This window comes from Astatotilapia calliptera, chromosome 1, assembly GCF_900246225.1.
Source record: "Astatotilapia calliptera chromosome 1, fAstCal1.2, whole genome shotgun sequence".
In the NCBI taxonomy this organism is placed as follows: Eukaryota; Metazoa; Chordata; class Actinopteri; order Cichliformes; family Cichlidae; genus Astatotilapia; species Astatotilapia calliptera.
Genome location: NC_039302.1, coordinates 10,058,627 through 10,075,451, shown reverse-complemented (window position 1 = coordinate 10,075,451; position 16,825 = coordinate 10,058,627). Strand labels below are relative to the sequence as shown.

The 16,825-nt window shown below is 45.1% G+C and overlaps 2 protein-coding genes across 13 annotated transcripts in view; both read left to right on the top strand.

Moving 5' to 3' along the window:
• The first annotated feature begins 897 nt into the window (after window positions 1-897).
• LOC113019343 (transducin-like enhancer protein 3-B) overlaps window positions 898-16,825 on the top strand; it is a 37,722-nt gene continuing 21,794 nt past the window's right edge. For 11 of the 12 annotated variants that reach the window (XM_026163067.1, XM_026163086.1, XM_026163058.1 and 8 more), the window contains exons 1-5: window positions 2,084-2,115; window positions 2,635-2,858; window positions 3,384-3,484; window positions 3,664-3,727; window positions 5,695-5,739. In XM_026163067.1, coding sequence (XP_026018852.1) covers window positions 2,835-2,858; window positions 3,384-3,484; window positions 3,664-3,727; window positions 5,695-5,739 — 234 coding nt within the window. In that variant the 5' untranslated portion in view covers window positions 2,084-2,115; window positions 2,635-2,834. Of the gene's footprint in view, window positions 1,041-2,083; window positions 2,116-2,634; window positions 2,859-3,383; window positions 3,485-3,663; window positions 3,728-5,694; window positions 5,740-16,825 lie in introns of those variants that run through there. The other variant, XM_026162997.1, reaches the window with a different exon arrangement.
• Window positions 11,277-15,884, top strand: LOC113019338 (uncharacterized). Its single transcript, XM_026162973.1, has 2 exons — window positions 11,277-14,912; window positions 15,850-15,884. Exons 1-2 carry the CDS (start codon window positions 11,293-11,295, stop codon window positions 15,857-15,859), a joined length of 3,630 nt encoding a protein of 1,209 aa, XP_026018758.1. The 5' UTR covers window positions 11,277-11,292; the 3' UTR covers window positions 15,860-15,884.

Sequence of the window (16,825 nt, the reverse complement as noted above, 5' to 3'; positions counted from 1 at the left end):
CTCTCGACATGTGGTTAAGTGTCATACATGCTATCACCATTATTAATGCTAGGATGCATTAATTTAAAGTGTAATATATAGCCTACATACACACACACACACACACACACACACACACACACACACATACATACATACATACATACATACATACATACATACATACATACATATATATATATATATATATATATATATATATATATATATATATATATATATATTACTACTAAATCTAGGTGAAATGAAACAGTGGGGAAGACATTTCACAGCATGCTAATATATCAGTCAAAGCATAAATGTCATGTGGGTCAGGTAAAGCCAGGCCACAAGCAAAAAGAAAAATCTGGTCCCTAAATTTAAACATGCAGGGGCTAAATGGACACCCAGGTAAACAAATGAATCTAGTTTTAGAAGAAAATGAGAGCAGAAGCAGATGAGTGAGAGAATCCAGTGTTTGAGCGAGGTAAAAGCTTTGTTTTGCAGCAAATGTTTTCATGGAGGGGTTGAAGAGGAGAGGGAGGGGGGGAATCAAACTGATATTTAGCCCCTACTGGCTTTTTTTTTCTCCTGCTTTTGTTTTATGCAGGGCTCTTTTTACCACATGGTAGTGACAGATTGTTTGAGCTGAAAGGAAAAGCCATTCGAAGCTAATTAAGCAGCCATTCCAGGCACTGTTCGCAGGCAGGAGGGAGAGTAGCACAGGCATTTGTCAGCGCCGTACCCAACGTGGGTTTAATTGACAACTAGGACTCCTGACTGACAGCTTTTCCAGCCCCTAGCCAATGGTGAGCCGCGCAGGAAGACAGCTGCGAGATCATTGGATGAAAGGCGGTGAAGTGGGGGGGAGAGGGGGTGGAGGGAAAGAGGGAACCCACGTGGGGCAGGGCATAGTGAGAAACACGTGATAGGCTGAGGCGCAGACGTGTTGTAGCCTACCTAGTGCTGCTGATAGGAAAGCTTGTAGATGCTTGAGGTCTCGTTAGAAATAGGTCGATCAATTCAAGTCACTCAAAGGACACTCTGCTGCAGATGAAGGGGTATTCACATCTGCGCACTTCGAGTCTTGAATGAAATTCTATGAGCGCGTATTATTCTTGGCACAGAAATAGGACGTAGTTCTTTTTCTTGGCATCTCTAGCTCTCTTTTTCAACCGAGAGCGCAGTGAAATAGTCAAGCTTCAAACTATAACCTTCTTTTTCAGGGTCACGCCAGCTTCAGTTATAATTGCTCATATAGTGAGCAGATTTTGAAGGCGAAAAGCTTTTATTAAAATGATCCCTTCTATTTTCGGGGTGGGTTATTTTCTCTATTTGAGAACGAGACTTGTTTTAAATTGTACAGCTCGTTGGTACATACCGTGTAGTATTGTGAAACACTCGGGCACCCGCTGCAGTGCACGGACATATAAATTATTACCTTTGTTTTGAACAAGTTGTTGAACGCACCGAATGTCACTTCAAATCCAAAATGGCGAACATGCGAGGTCACATATCGTGGCCCAATCAGGACGCGACAGTGCTGTGTACCCCACGTGGGACTGACGCGCTGTGATTGGTCTTCGGCGCTAAACTCCTCCGGAGAACCCAATTGGTTAGCGCGAGGCCCCTCTCTCGGCAGTCGGGTCCTCGTGTCAGTGCACAGTCTGTGTGTGGTACAGCGCGCGGCAGAGGAACTGGGTACCCAACTGCAGGCTGGCGGTGCGTTTCACAACGGCCGACATTTTAAACAAGAAAAAAAAAAAAAGAACCGCTTGAGTCGCAAAATAATAATCCCTGGACTTACTGGAAGAGTTTCGAGCTGCTACTGGATCTAACAGAGGCTTTCTTTGAAGTTGTCTGCGGTCAAAAACTCGTCCCAGTCGAGGGGTTTCCAGCGTCCGAGCGGACTGAGCGGCGCTCTCAGTCTCGGGAATCACCGGGGCTTTTAAAGGACTCTCAAGGGGGCAAAGAAGAGCAAAGAAGTGTATGAAAAACAGAAACGACGACGGACAATTGTCTGCGGTGAACGTTACAGATTACCGGATATTAAGCTTCGTGTGGATAATATTTTTTTCATATACATTATTCTTACCTGTGCAGAGGAGAGGAGGAGAGGAATCAGTCGAGACAAAGGTAAAAAAAAAAGAAAAAAAGAGGGGGGTTACATGAAGAGAGCCGCTAACAAGACGGGTGGTAGTAGTGGTGGCGGTGGCTTTATGGCAGCCGACTTTGAAAGCAGCAGCTCCTTGTTTTCTGATCTTCCAGGACCACCAAAAACAACAGTTGCGTGTTTTCTTTACCCTCTAGTGGAAGACGACTCGTTAGATTTACGAGGAAAAAGCCAAAAAAAAAGCGCATCGTGTCGTTGCGGGTGTGATCAAAAGTCTAAACTTTGGGATTTATTTGATCCGTGGCATCAAACGCATTTTGCTGCCACTCTTGGTTTTCTTTTTCCCTTTCTTTTCTTTTGCAAATCTAGACGACAGATTTGTTTTGTGGTACACACGTTCAGAGAATTAGTGGGCAAAAAAAAAAAAGAAAACTACTTTATTCTGCATTTTGCACAAGGTGTATCGGAGAGTTCATAAAGCTCTACGTTCGTGTTGCTTTCAGGCGCTGTGAACGTGATCCAGCTGTTTTCTGTTTGTTTAGGTACAAAAGAAAGGAGCTGATCCATCCGCTGGGCTGGCTCTGAGTGTGCGCCTCGCAGCCGAGAACGAGGCTTTGTCCGCCGCCATCCTGCGCATATCGGGGAGGGGGTGGCGGGGATTTACCGCACCTTCACTGGGATTACGGAAAGAAAGCACGAGAAAAACAACACACAGACTCCCGTGTGGAAAAAAAGACTAGACATGTATCCACAAGGCCGGCATCCGGTAAGTCCCCCGTCTTTAGTCGCTGCTTGTAAATTGATGCAGAAGCGCTGCCCTTCAAAATGGCCTAATTAGCTCGTCAGAGTGAAGCTGCTGATCCACACCTTACTATTTATGGTCTGCATCAGTGCTGCTGAGGGCTTCACTGTGGCAAGGAGAGGCACGGAGAGGTGGTGTTTATTGGAAACAAGATCTGAGATTGTGTTGAACTCGTAAAGTAGATCATCAGTTTTTTTTTTCTTTTTACAGTCCTGAAAGTTAATTGTGCAGTAAAAAAAAACAGCACTGTGTGATTTAGAGACTCTACATGGCAAACGGATAAAGTCACATCTCTGTCACTGCACAAGTTGAGTGAAAGCAGCTCCCTCTGCCAGTCCAAGACTCAAGGGAAATGAGAAGACAAACCATTAAAAAAGGACTAAAAAAAAAAGAATAAAATAAAGGAGAGGAGGAGGTGCCAAGAGAGAGAGCTCAGCTATGTGATGATGTTATTTACACCTGTGGTATCTCCAATCTCACACTTTTCAGGCTCCTCACCAGCCAGGGCAGCCTGGCTTCAAGTTCACAGTAGCAGAGTCCTGCGATAGGATCAAAGATGAATTTCAGTTCCTGCAGGCCCAGTACCACAGGTAATGACTAGACTACTGTAAAAACCAACGGCTTCCTGGAAACATGAAGCAGAAGCCGTTGATGTTTTGTTCCCTTACTGTAGCTTTGTGCAATCATAACGTGGCGCACAAAAACCAAACGTTTTGCAGCGGTGTACCGATCCTTTTTACAAACGCAATGCTTTTTCTTCTCCACCCAGCCTTAAAGTAGAATACGACAAACTGGCCAACGAAAAGACGGAGATGCAGCGTCACTACGTCATGGTGAGTACTACAGCTATTAAGCCGAGAACAGGATTTGAATGGCGTTTCCTCCCTTTCGCCTCAGGTGGTGAACAGTCACAGGTGCTGAAAAGAACCTGGTTGTTTTTGTAGAGCCTGTGTTAAGACTGTTGACTCACGTCTGAGTTTTCATGGGATAAGAAGGGAGGGGGTGTGAAACTCTAGCCGAGGTCAAACGTCCAACTATTGATTGTGGGGTGTGACCACCCCCCCTACCCCTCCTCTCAGTGGCTCTGGGGTCCTCTTTATGACCCTCCACCACCCCTCCCTAACACACCCAGCATGGCCCACTGGGGGTTAATGACTGGTCTGCCGGCTGTGTGTGTGTGTGTGTGTGTGTGTGTGTGTGTGTGTGTGTGTGTGTGTGTGTGTGTGTGTGTGTGTGTGTGTGTGTGTGTGTGTGTGTGAGAGAATCAGACAGCTTCCTGTGTGTGTGTGAAAGTTTTAAATCTTAACTCTCCCAGAGTGAGCCATGTGGTCACACCCAGAGATCTCTCACATATTGGGAGACTTTGTGTGTTTTTCCTTCCAGCTGCAACGATAATGAACTACTTGTTGGATAATTACTTGTTATTGAAATATCAGTAAAATCTATCTCTCTATTAGTAAAAAAAAATGGATGGAAAATGGAAAAAACTTACATTTGATAATCAAAGTAAGAAATGGATTTAGGTCTCCCCCCCCCCCCCCCCAAATGTTAAAGATGTGCTGATCACAGTTTGTCAGATGAGAAATGTTCTCATGTTTCTGTATTGTTTCTGATTATAAACTCAAAAGCATGCAAGTTCAAAATGTGTCTGTAAGGGTTTCACATCGCCAAAAACACCCAGGGGCATTTACTAGATGAGTAGCTTTTAGTCGCAGCTTAAATCACGTTCGAAGTCAGAGAGCAGGAAGTTAAAAATCTGACCCTGCGTACTTGCTGCATGTCATTTTGCTTGCTTTGTGCACTGCATGTGTCAGAGCTTTCACCTTTTAATGGAAACCACACTTGAGAAGTGAGATAATACTTGATGCTTATCAAAGTGCTGCAAAGGGTTAAATGTAAAACAGTTCCAAGAGTGCAGTTAAATCTTATTATAGTCAATTCAGAGCTCTCTGATGATCAAATGGGAGACAAAGAAATCTGTGCCTCTGTAAAGACAAGCCAGCTCAAAGCTTCTTGCTAATACAGGAAAGGCTTCATTGTGTGCATGGCAAGAAAAAAGAGAAAAAAAAAGAACAATCTTTATCTGACAAGTTGTGTAACTTAGACCTCACACTTGTGTATGTGCGTGCTTATCTTGTTTGTACATGAAAGGAATGACTTTAACCAAACGCAGCAGTACGTTTGTTAAATATTATTTTCCCTGTGAGGAACCAGAAGGTGGTGGGAGTAGCTACAATAAATGGAAGCTGTTTGCTGTGTGTTTGATAAACAAGGCAGACAAACTACTAGGCTTTAGTTTGTATCTGTTGGTGGGCTTGCAAGCTTTTTTGGCAATCAGCAGCAGATAATGTTGTTTTCAATAATAGTATTGGCTTTCTCCTTGCTGTCTGGACGGGGTTTGCGCTCAAAGACGAGGCCGTGCCAAGTAGAAGTAAACAGGCGCTGCAGCCAGGCGAGCGTCTGCCGCGGCTGAAAAATGCACGTTGAGATGTCAGCCTCGTCGGCTAATGTCAGTTCGCCCGCGCTTCAGTTGTTATTCTACATGTGATTGACTTTCTTTTATTCTTGTTTGGGTGCTTGAGGGGACCGATAAGATGTCACACCAGTTAACCACTGTTTGTCTTGTTGCACGAGTTCTCTGTGCGTTCAGAGAAAAGTCTAGAGCAGTTTGGACTGTCTTGCGTTTTGCTCAATTAAGAATGGTGTCATTATGTATAAACATCTGTCTCTAATTAATTCAACATATGAATTCATTTAAGTTTATAATGTCTTTTTCTGCTCTCTCTCTGTTCTTTTACAGTACTATGAGATGTCCTACGGGCTTAACATTGAGATGCACAAACAGGTATGTAGCCATATCAGAGATGCTTTGTGTACAGCCAAAACACCCCCCTCCCCCATCCCTTCCTAGTGATTAAGAATATAAACACATACACATGCATACCTGATCTTAGTTTCTACCCTCATCCCTAAATGCTTCTGGGAGCGTACACATACTGGCTTCCTGTAGTGAAAACGCTGACAGGCTAAACAACACGAAGGGCACGCTGCCTGATGTGGATGGTTTGATAAGATTAAAGTGAAGTATTTGGCGCAAATTCTGAGAAGATGGTGCGTGTGTGCGGTTTGCCTTTCTGAGTGTGTGAGTGAGCACATACGTTGCCTGCTTTATTCTCCAAGCCTCCCAAGTGCCATTTGAGCTAAAAGCTCATTAGTTCAGCTGCCACCCAGTACTGCGCATCATGCTGTATCAAAAATGTCCACAGTTCACTCCATGTCACGTTACCGTTGAGTTAGGTTTAGAAGCGCTGGCCACATTTGTTGGTGTACTTCCAGTTGATCTTTGGTCTGTCATGTCCAGACTGTTTGAAGCAGGTTGGTGGTTTCTTTTTTTTTTTTTTTTTTGCTTTTCTGTTTTGTTTTGTGGAAACCGTCCCGATAATGGGATAGTAGTGAAGTAGTCAATAGTGAATTGACTTACTGAACAGTCCTCTAGCAAGAAACAAAAAGTTGAGTAACTCCAGCAGTGCTTTGATGGCCTGTGTGTGTGTGTGTGTGTGTGTGTGTGTGTGTGTGTGGTTTTTTTTTTTGGTTTTTTTTTGTTTTTTAAATCTATAATACTATAGAGTTGCAAATCTAGAGAATTAACATGAATAATGTTTTCAGTGGGGTTGGGGTGTTTTGGACTGGCTATTGGACACAATTTATTCCCTCAGAATGTTCGTTTGGGCTCTAGGTTTGTTTTTGTTTTTTTTTTTGTTTTTTTAACATGAATCCAGAGAATAAAAATAGCTGTAAGTTGTGGCTTCTACCTGTAAGATGTCTGTACTTTTTCTGAGAAATCTCACCTGATGAGTTTTGATGCACGCACAGGTTGATCTGGACTGTATGCCAGAGAATTTTTGGAATAGTTGGAGTAAGATATTGTAATCACACACATACTGTAGTCACCAGAGGCCCAAATAAAGAATCAACCCTCTGTAAAAGTCAGATTGCACCTGAAGACAGCACAGCAAAATTGCTCCGTTTAGCTAACGATGTGACCCGAGGCTGTAGTCAGCTGTGTGAAATCACATCAGCATAATGTTTTTATTCTGTTTACTTTAAAAGGAGAAGAACAAAAGATGAACATAATCTCCAGACTGCCCCCTTTTTATCTTCCTGCACTTACATTTCCATTTGCTCTGATTCACACTTGCTTTCTGTTTCCTTCAGTCGCTTTTGCCTCCCTAATTCTCCTTCTCCACCTCCTCTTGGCGCCCTTATGTCTTTTCATTGCGCCCTCCTCCCTTTTCTGCCCCCGCCGCCCCAACGATGTGATGTGAATGATGGTCCTGTGTCATTAGCTGTGTGATATGATGTATGAGAGTGGGAGTCTGTCAGAGGGGGAGAGAGAGAGATGGAGAGGGGTGGGGTGGAGGCTTCATGGCCCTCAGATCCAGAAGGTTAATGGCATCAGTGGGAGGGTAGCTGTGGGGATAAACAAAAAGTATTTTACCAGTATAATATAATCTGCAGTATGAGCATTGCTTTAACAATATAACAGATAGCTTTAAGATGGCCTTAAGATGTTTATGATGATGTTAACTTTGTATTTCAGGTGCAGTTATAACCATTTTATACATATTGCATATCTGTGCTTATTTGAGTTGATGTTCAGGTTCTTTAAAGGTCGTAAGCCTCACTGACGTGACTGTTCAGGTGATACATGCTGAGGGAAAACTAGAACATAGAAGGAATTGCAATACATGCTTACAAAACACTTATATCAGTTTATTTTATTATCTTTTATATGTTCATATTCTTGTATTAAGGTTTTAGTAGAGGTTCTTGATTAAAACATTTATTTAGTAGAAGACATACACATAGTCTCAGTGAGCTTCTGGTCTGGTAAAAGGTCAGAAGTGCAACAGGTGAATTGAGAAAGAGCATTTGAGGACGAGACACAGACAGTAGGTGAAGAGGTGACACAAAGAGCATGTGAGGTCAACACACACACACACACACACACTTTAAATTAGATTTATTTAGAGGAAGAGGTTAGTTATGTTTGGCTGTAACTGCAAAATTGTCTTGGTAAAAGAGGAACCGTTTCTTGGTGTCTCGGCAAGAAAGAGGAACAATTCATTTTAAGATAAGAACGGAAAGTACCAAGCCATGAAAATAGATGATTTTCTAGGTGAAAAGTCATGATGATGTTGATCTGATCTATGTATAAAATGTATCTGTGACGTATGAAGGGGCGTCGGTAAATAAACCCTGATGTTATAAAATAATTGTTTGTGCTTTAGTAAGTTGAAGATCAATTGCTGTGTTCAGTGATCTTCCCACATGTGAATTAAAATCTTCGTTTGACTTCACCCGGCCGGACCAGTGTGGTTATTTTTCGATCACCTCTTGTACCCTTTCTCAATTCTTGAATCTTAACATCTGGGGGCTCGTCAGGTTACATATAGTGAATAAATAAGGAAATGTTAATCTCTGCGTCATTCCACACTGAAATTTCAATTGTAGGGGATCATTTGGAGGTGATTTCTTGGTTTTAGACTTATTAGTACGGGACAAGTTGAGGGACCCTTGAGGGTGTGTTGCTGTAAAGTATATAAGGGACGCGCAGCGCCGTTAATGGGTTTAAAATAAATGAAAAAACACTAATCCGAGGAACTATTGGAGAGGTAAGTATACGGAGGTGAGCGCGTTGCGCATAAGGGTTGCTGGTGTCATATATTAACACTTTGAGGGCGAATAATTTTGATTGAGTGTCAACGCTTGAGAACGCGAGGACAGCGTCTAAAGTGCTGGGTTAAACTTTGTGTATCACCGAGCAGGGGAAGAGGAGCCAGTGGTTGCGAGAACAGCGAGACGAAGACTGAAACCGAAAGTTAAGCGTGTCTGGGTGACCTAGACCAAGAAGGTGGAGTCGACCAACGCCATTGGAAGAGGTAAGTCTGTGTTTCAGAGAATGGCTGACAGCTCGGGTGCGACACCTAGTGGGAAAAGGGGATGCAAACCTCTGAAGGATCAGCTTGAACAGCTTAAGAAAGCTATTCGTTTGGCTTCACCTGGAGCAGTAAAAGCAGCAGAGAAAGAGTGCCAAGCGATGGAGGTTGAGGTAAGCAAACTTATTACATCTCAACAGAAAGGGCTGGGTGATAAAATAGCTCTGAGCCTGGTGTTAAAAACTGAGGGAGAGAGATGTGAACAGAAATTGAAACAATTTGAAGAGGAGTCCAAGGGACATTCAGTGAACAGGAAAGCCAGAGGAGAAATTAAGGATCTAAAAGAAACTCATGCCAGGTGCTGTAAGTGGCTGCTCCTGTGGAGGGCAGCCTCTTCCTGGATGACTGAGGAGGAGGATGACACAGGAAAATCAGGAGACATGGTGAGTATAATGGAGTCTTTGAAACATCTGAAGGAGGAAAATAAAAAGCTAGAGGACCAAGTGAAGGACTTGACTCCGAAGGTAGAAGAGGCTAATAGGTATTACACACCGAAATTATATCCTTGGGCTGAATTGGCACGTTGTGCACCACCACCACCATATGTCATGCCTGTAATGACCCTTGGAGGGGGACAAGTTCGTGGTCCTGATGGACAGACTGGAGTTGTCCTTGGCGGAATAGCAGATGTTGAATATACTACTACTCCCCTGAATATCCCCGAAGAAGGGATAAGGGCAGTGGAATGTCAGTCCCAAGATATGGGAGGGAGAGTGACAGCCTCAGCTGCAGATGAAGGCTCGACCTTGCCTCCCAGTTCGGTGGATAGTGGAAACATCATACGGGCCGAGGTGTCTACAGTGGAACAGCCAAAGCAGGACGGGGAGGCCAAAAGGACCCCTAGAATGAAGGACAAAATACCACAAGGAGTGATAACCAAGGGAGAACATTGGGAAGGAGAAGTGTATGGACAAATGCATGAGCCCCCACGTGCGTTAATAGAGGCATTAACAGCATTGGAGGTTATAAAGCAGAGAGTAATGCAGGGAGGGCCAGAAGAGGAGAATGAAGACCGTGCGACGTCATCAGAAGAAGAGGACGATAAGGAGGACGAAGATGGAGGACCTGAGCCCCAACCAAGTACAAGCCTAATTTTGAGGAAAAGAAGTGTGAAGAGAGACCAAGCACAGAGACAGCCCATATTTAGGAGCTCAAAGGGAAAAGGAAAGTCGAGGAAGAGTAGAAAAGTGAGTTTTGAACAAGGTGCTCCTGACCCTGGTTTAAATCTGCCTCTAATAGCAGGTCCAAAGAACGAACCAGTTTATCGCGCCTATAAGGTGAGAGATTTGGAAGCATTGGTTAAACAACTTCCACCAATAACTGAGGGAGGAGCTAGCTGGTTGAGAAAGCTGGGCGCGCTGACCGAAGGAGAAGAATTAGCGCTGGGCGATTTTCGCGCTTTGGCCGGACGTTGTATGCTGGGTGGTGGGTTAGCAGATGTAGAGCAGATAGCTCAAACAACCAGATATGCAAATGACCTACAATACCATGAGGTGCAGAATGACTTAGCAGATGCAGTCCGGGAGAAGTACCCAACTCCTAACTCTGGAGCCATTCCAAAAATTATTTGGGATCCCAAAAACACACCCAGAGAGTTTTTAGCTAAAGCAAAGGAACAATGGTTGTTAGAAACAGGAATACATCCGGGGAAGGAGGGTGAAAGTAGAGCGTGGTTTCGTTCGGCGGTGCTGGCAGGGCTGCCCAATCAGGTTGCAGTTGATTTGGAAAAGAACCCAGATTTTGCCGTTGCAGACTCGGTGCAGTGGGAGAGACATGTGACCCACAGACTTCAGCAGGAACAGGATTTGGCAAACAAACAAAAGAAAGAGTTGGAGGAGGCACAGGCGCAGCTGGTAAAGATACAGCTGACAGAGGCGAGAAACAAGGCAGGTGACAGAAAGAAAGAGGATAAAGAGAGCGCAAGGAAAATAATGGTGGCAAGGTCTCAGCCCGATCCTGTGCCTGACTGGCCAGATCAGGATCCGGGTCTCTACCCTGATGACCGTTGGCCCGCCAATGCACCAAGGCAGCGTCAACCAGTAGGGAATTGGGGGACCGGTGGACCGCAGAGAGGGCGTGGTGGATCCGCGAGGGGAGGACAAAGGGCTCGGAATCCAGGGAATCCTAACAATGTGTCTTGGACTGCCTGTTACAGCTGTGGAGCAGAGGGACACTGGTCCCGAGAATGCCCTGAATCGCAGCGAAATTATCAGAGGCGAGGCTATCAATCCCAGGCACGAGGAGGCCCAAGACAAAGAGCTGCTTACAGGGGAGCACATCAAGCTCCAAACCCGAATGCAGCACCAGCCCCCCAGTACCCAGTAGCTGACTGGGGCTGGGAGAGGGAGCAATACTGACGGAGCCCGGAGAAACTGAACAGCGTGGGGGCGGCAGAACCCATGCTGTCGATGACCGTGGAAGGCACTGAATTGCCCTTCCTGGTGGATACTGGAGCAACATACTCAACATTGAAAGACACACTAGACAGTGCAACACTCTCCTGTCACACAGTTAATGTGGTAGGCTTTTCCGGGATTCCGATGACACTGCCATTGACAGATCCAGCATTGACACAGCTGGGAAAACAGACTTTGAAACACCAATATGTGGTGTCCTCACAGGTGCCTGCAAATCTCATGGGCAGGGACCTGCTTGTGAAACTGGGAGCCACAATCATGTGCTCACCAGATGGACTGATTGTTACTCTGCCTGGAGGAAAAGAATTCCCGTGTCTGGGTACACCTTCAAAGACTCAATATTTAGTCCAGAACTCTGAACAACCCACTGCCGAAATCTACTGGGGGAGGCTAGTGGAAGAAGGCATTCTGAGACATTATCAGCTGTGGAGACCCTGGATAATGAGCCTGGCCGTCTATTCCCCCCCGCGAGATCCTTTCCACGTTACACTTTTTTATGATAGGGAAGATAACGATATCTATCGGGAACAGTTCCAGTCTGATCTTGAGGGACAGACGTGGAATGTGCAAACACATAACATTTATGTTGGACCAGAAGGTGTGGCCGCGGCTGTGAAATTTACTGATGAACAACTGCCTTGGTACAATGTGGGAGAGGATTCAGCCCCTCACATTACATTGGCGGTCCACGAGGGTCATGGGCCAAGAGATCTGGGACCAATGGTCAAGCGGGCGCTGGACAACGCATGCTGGCAAAGCACCCAAATTCCAAATGTCTGGTATGCACCAAAATGTGAAATATATCGCATAACTTGTTTGTCCAACGATGCAGTGATCTTAGAACATAAAGAAATCTCCAGAATACATGGCAGGGAAAGAATGGATCATCCTGATGCAGTAGCTGAGCTCTCAAAATTGCCTGGTACTTTGTGGTCCGCAGGGCCCACAGATGTAGGTCTAGCTAACTGTTCGCCTGTCCTGTTCCAGCTGAAGTCTGACATACCAATTAACAGACCACAATATAAGCACAAAACTGAAGCAGAAGAAGGTATAGCTGAAACCATTGAAGGACTGTGGAAGGCAGGAGTGCTTGAGCCCTCATGGTCATTTTGGAACACACCTATTTTGCCAGTGGAAAAACATGGGACAGGGAAGTACCGTATGGCACATGATTTGAGAGCAATAAATGCCATGCTGAGGACTGACACTGTGCCTGTACCAAATCCCTACACGGCTCTGACCGAAATTACTGGGGACCAAAAGTGGTTCACATGTATTGACCTGGCGAATGCATTCTTTTGTCTCCCACTGCACGAGTCACTCAGAGACATTTTCTCATTCACATACAGAGGCCGCAAATTTAGGTACACACGCCTACCACAAGGCTTTGCACTCTCACCAGGAATTTTTAATCAGGTGTTGAAAGAGGCATTGTCCCCATGTCAACTGCCAGGGGGCTGTACATTAATACAGTATGTTGATGATCTTCTTATTGCAGCCCCGTCAGCAGCGGCCTGTACGGCAGCATCGCTCGTGGTGTTGAACAGATTGGCGGAGTGTGGCTTCAAAGTGAGCAAAGAAAAACTGCAGTTGGTCCGGCCAGAGGTAACATTCCTGGGCCGGGTGATAGCACACAGATCAGTGGGGCTAATGAACACACACAGAGACCAAATTCTGACACATCCAAAACCAAGAACTGTGAAGGAGTTGCTTTCCTTTCTTGGCTTGACAGGTTACAGCAGGCAGTTCATTCCGAACTATGCGGGTAAAACGGCCCCTTTAAGGGACATGATCAAGAAAGTTGGTGTTCGAAATCTGAAGGCTGAATTGCCTTGGACGCCGGACACAGAGACAGCGTTCATTTCACTAAAACAGGATTTGTCAAGAGCCACAGATCTGGCCACACCTAACTATGATGAGGCATTTTACCTTGATGTTTCAGAAACAAAGGGAGTTGTGAATGGTGTGTTGTTTCAGAAAAAAGGGGGAGGTAGGGATGTACTTATGTATGTCAGCATAAGATTAAATTCAACAGAAGCAAGGCATCCCACATGCACACAACACGCAGCAGGAGTAGCAAAGATAATTCAGAAAACAGCACATATAGTGAGGGAACACCCACTGAAAGTGCTTACTACACACAGTGTAGTGGCCTATGTGAACTCACAGGCATTCACAATGACTCCACTGACGCAACAAAGGTTGAGCAAAATTTTAGAGGCGCCAAATTTGATATTCACACATGAAGGAATAAATATGGCAGACCTAATGGGGTCAGGAGAACCACATGACTGTATTAAGAAAGCCCAGGTTGAAGGAAAAATCAGGGAAGACCTGAAGGCAGAGCCCATATACGGAGCTGAGGATTGGTTCACAGATGGATGCTGCCACAGAGATGAAGAAGGATTGAAAGCGGGCTATGCAGTAGTCTGTAGAGTAGGAACTGAGTTTCAGGTGAAAGAAGCAGGAAAAATTGAGGGACAACAGTCGGCCCAGAGAGCTGAAGTGATAGCCCTAATTCGAGCCCTGAGGTTGGCTAAAAACATGAGAGTGAACATCTACACTGACTCAGCGTATGCGTTTGGAGCAGCTCATGTGGAACTGGCTCAGTGGAAGAGAGCCGGGTTCAGGACGGCCACTAATGCACCCATCTGTCACAAAAAGGAAATGGAGGAACTGGAAAAGGCCCTGGAGGACCCAGACGAGGTAAGTATTATAAAATGCAAAGGCCACTCACAAGCAGACAGTATGGTGGCAAGAGGAAATCAGAAAGCTGACGAAGCCGCAAAGGAAGCAGCGGGCTACAAAGGACAGAGACAACTGGTGCAGGTAACCCCAGAAGAGGAGGTTAGCACTAACAGCATGGAAGAAGTTAGAAAGGCTCAGGAGGAGACATCCCCAGAGGAAAAGGGGGTGTGGGAAAACAAAGGAGCCTGGCAAGATGGCGGTTTGTGGAGGGGGCCAGATGGGCGTCCCGCTTTAACGGTCAAAATGGCGGAACAGAAGGTGAATGAGGCTCACGGGCTTGGTCACGTGGGAGTGAAACAGATGGAGAGAAATTTGTGCCGATGGTGGCATCCTGATTTGAGAAGGATGATACTGGAAAAGGCCAGAACGTGCCTAATTTGTGGGGCACACAACCCAAAGCCAGCAGTAAAACCTGAAGCTGGTAAGTTTCTCATGCCAGAAAGGCCAGGAGAAGAGGTCGTGATTGATTATACCGACATGATTGATACAGGCCCAGGTGGGGTGAGGTATTTGTTGGTGTGTGTGGATGTTCTGACTGGATGGCCCGAAGCATGGGCGACCAAATGTGAAGATGCGAAAAGTGTGATTAAGTGCTTAATCAATCATTACATTCCAAGGCATGGGTTTCCCAAGAGAATTAGGTCAGACAATGGTACTCACTTCAAGAACAAAGATTTGCAAGAGGTAGAGAGGATGTTGGGAGTGCAACATAAGTTCGGGACGGTCTATCATCCTCAATCTCAAGGAAAGGTAGAGAGGATGAACCTAAATTTGAAAAACAAGTTGGCTAAAATTTGTGCGCAGACAGGGCTAAATTGGGTCGCAGCCCTGCCCATTGCTTTGATGACCATAAGATGTTCTGTTAACCAATCCACAGGTTTCACCCCTTATGAGCTGCTGACTGGGAGACAGTTTCCAGCACCCTGGACAGTGGTCCCGGTGGAACAGCCCAGGACAAGCAACAGGTCGCATGCAGAATATTTTAATGAGTTGAAAGCTCTTGTGTCCAGCTTTACAAAACAGGTCACTTGTGAGAGACCCACGGGGAACGGAGAGGTCCCGGACGCAAAGGCAGTGTGGCTGAAGGTCATTAAGCGAAAGTGGAAGGAGCCCCGCTGGACTGGTCCGTATGAGGTGACCGCCCGGACGGCTACAGCAGTCCAGCTGAAAGGGAAAGGCGACACCTGGTACCATTGGTCGCAGTGTGCACCCGCACACGAGAGCTTGGTGGAGGAAAATTCGTCTTCAAAGAACGCAGGTGTCAAGAAACAGAGGCAGAATAAACCTCTTCACCTGTGCAACGGGCCGACCAGTAGTCTACCTGGAAGGCCGAAGAAAGAAGAGCAGCCTAGGAGGAGATCGCCGCGCCTACAAAAAGGAGTGGTAACAAATTGAGAGTTTGAAAAGGGGTGGTTTAAATAAAAAAAAAAAAAAAGGGGAAAGTGGAAGGGGCTTGCTCTGTCAGTTATGTCGTCTCTATCTGTATTGGTGGGTATTTTGGTGACCTGTGGTTGTTGTCTCATTCCTTGTGCACGAAGGTTGGTAGAGAAAGTGATTGTAAAGGCAGTGGACCCTGGGGCGGTGGCCCCTATGTCCATGATGCCGATGATGGATCTGGAGGTAGCCGAGTGGACTGAGGAGTGAACAACAACCTATGTATCGACCTCTGGGGTGTCAGAGGTCGAAAGGGGGATTGTGGGGATAAACAAAAAGTATTTTACCAGTATAATATAATCTGCAGTATGAGCATTGCTTTAACAATATAACAGATAGCTTTAAGATGGCCTTAAGATGTTTATGATGATGTTAACTTTGTATTTCAGGTGCAGTTATAACCATTTTATACATATTGCATATCTGTGCTTATTTGAGTTGATGTTCAGGTTCTTTAAAGGTCGTAAGCCTCACTGACGTGACTGTTCAGGTGATACATGCTGAGGGAAAACTAGAACATAGAAGGAATTGCAATACATGCTTACAAAACACTTATATCAGTTTATTTTATTATCTTTTATATGTTCATATTCTTGTATTAAGGTTTTAGTAGAGGTTCTTGATTAAAACATTTATTTAGTAGAAGACATACACATAGTCTCAGTGAGCTTCTGGTCTGGTAAAAGGTCAGAAGTGCAACAGGTGAATTGAGAAAGAGCATTTGAGGACGAGACACAGACAGTAGGTGAAGAGGTGACACAAAGAGCATGTGAGGTCAACACACACACACACACACACACTTTAAATTAGATTTATTTAGAGGAAGAGGTTAGTTATGTTTGGCTGTAACTGCAAAATTGTCTTGGTAAAAGAGGAACCGTTTCTTGGTGTCTCGGCAAGAAAGAGGAACAATTCATTTTAAGATAAGAACGGAAAGTACCAAGCCATGAAAATAGATGATTTTCTAGGTGAAAAGTCATGATGATGTTGATCTGATCTATGTATAAAATGTATCTGTGACGTATGAAGGGGCGTCGGTAAATAAACCCTGATGTTATAAAATAATTGTTTGTGCTTTAGTAAGTTGAAGATCAATTGCTGTGTTCAGTGATCTTCCCACATGTGAATTAAAATCTTCGTTTGACTTCACCCGGCCGGACCAGTGTGGTTATTTTTCGATCACCTCTTGTACCCTTTCTCAATTCTTGAATCTTAACATAGCCCAGTTGGAACAGCAGCACACTGCGCAATTCATCAAGCGTAGACATTTTCTGTAGGCACGTGGTGTGTGTGTGTCTCTGTGTGTGCATGCGCGCTTACTAGGTGTGTTTAC

Excerpts from the sequence above, each read along its gene's own strand:
- LOC113019338 (XM_026162973.1), top strand. The coding sequence starts at position 11,293 with ATGCTGTCGATGACCGTGGAAGGCACTGAATTGCCCTTCCTGGTGGAT.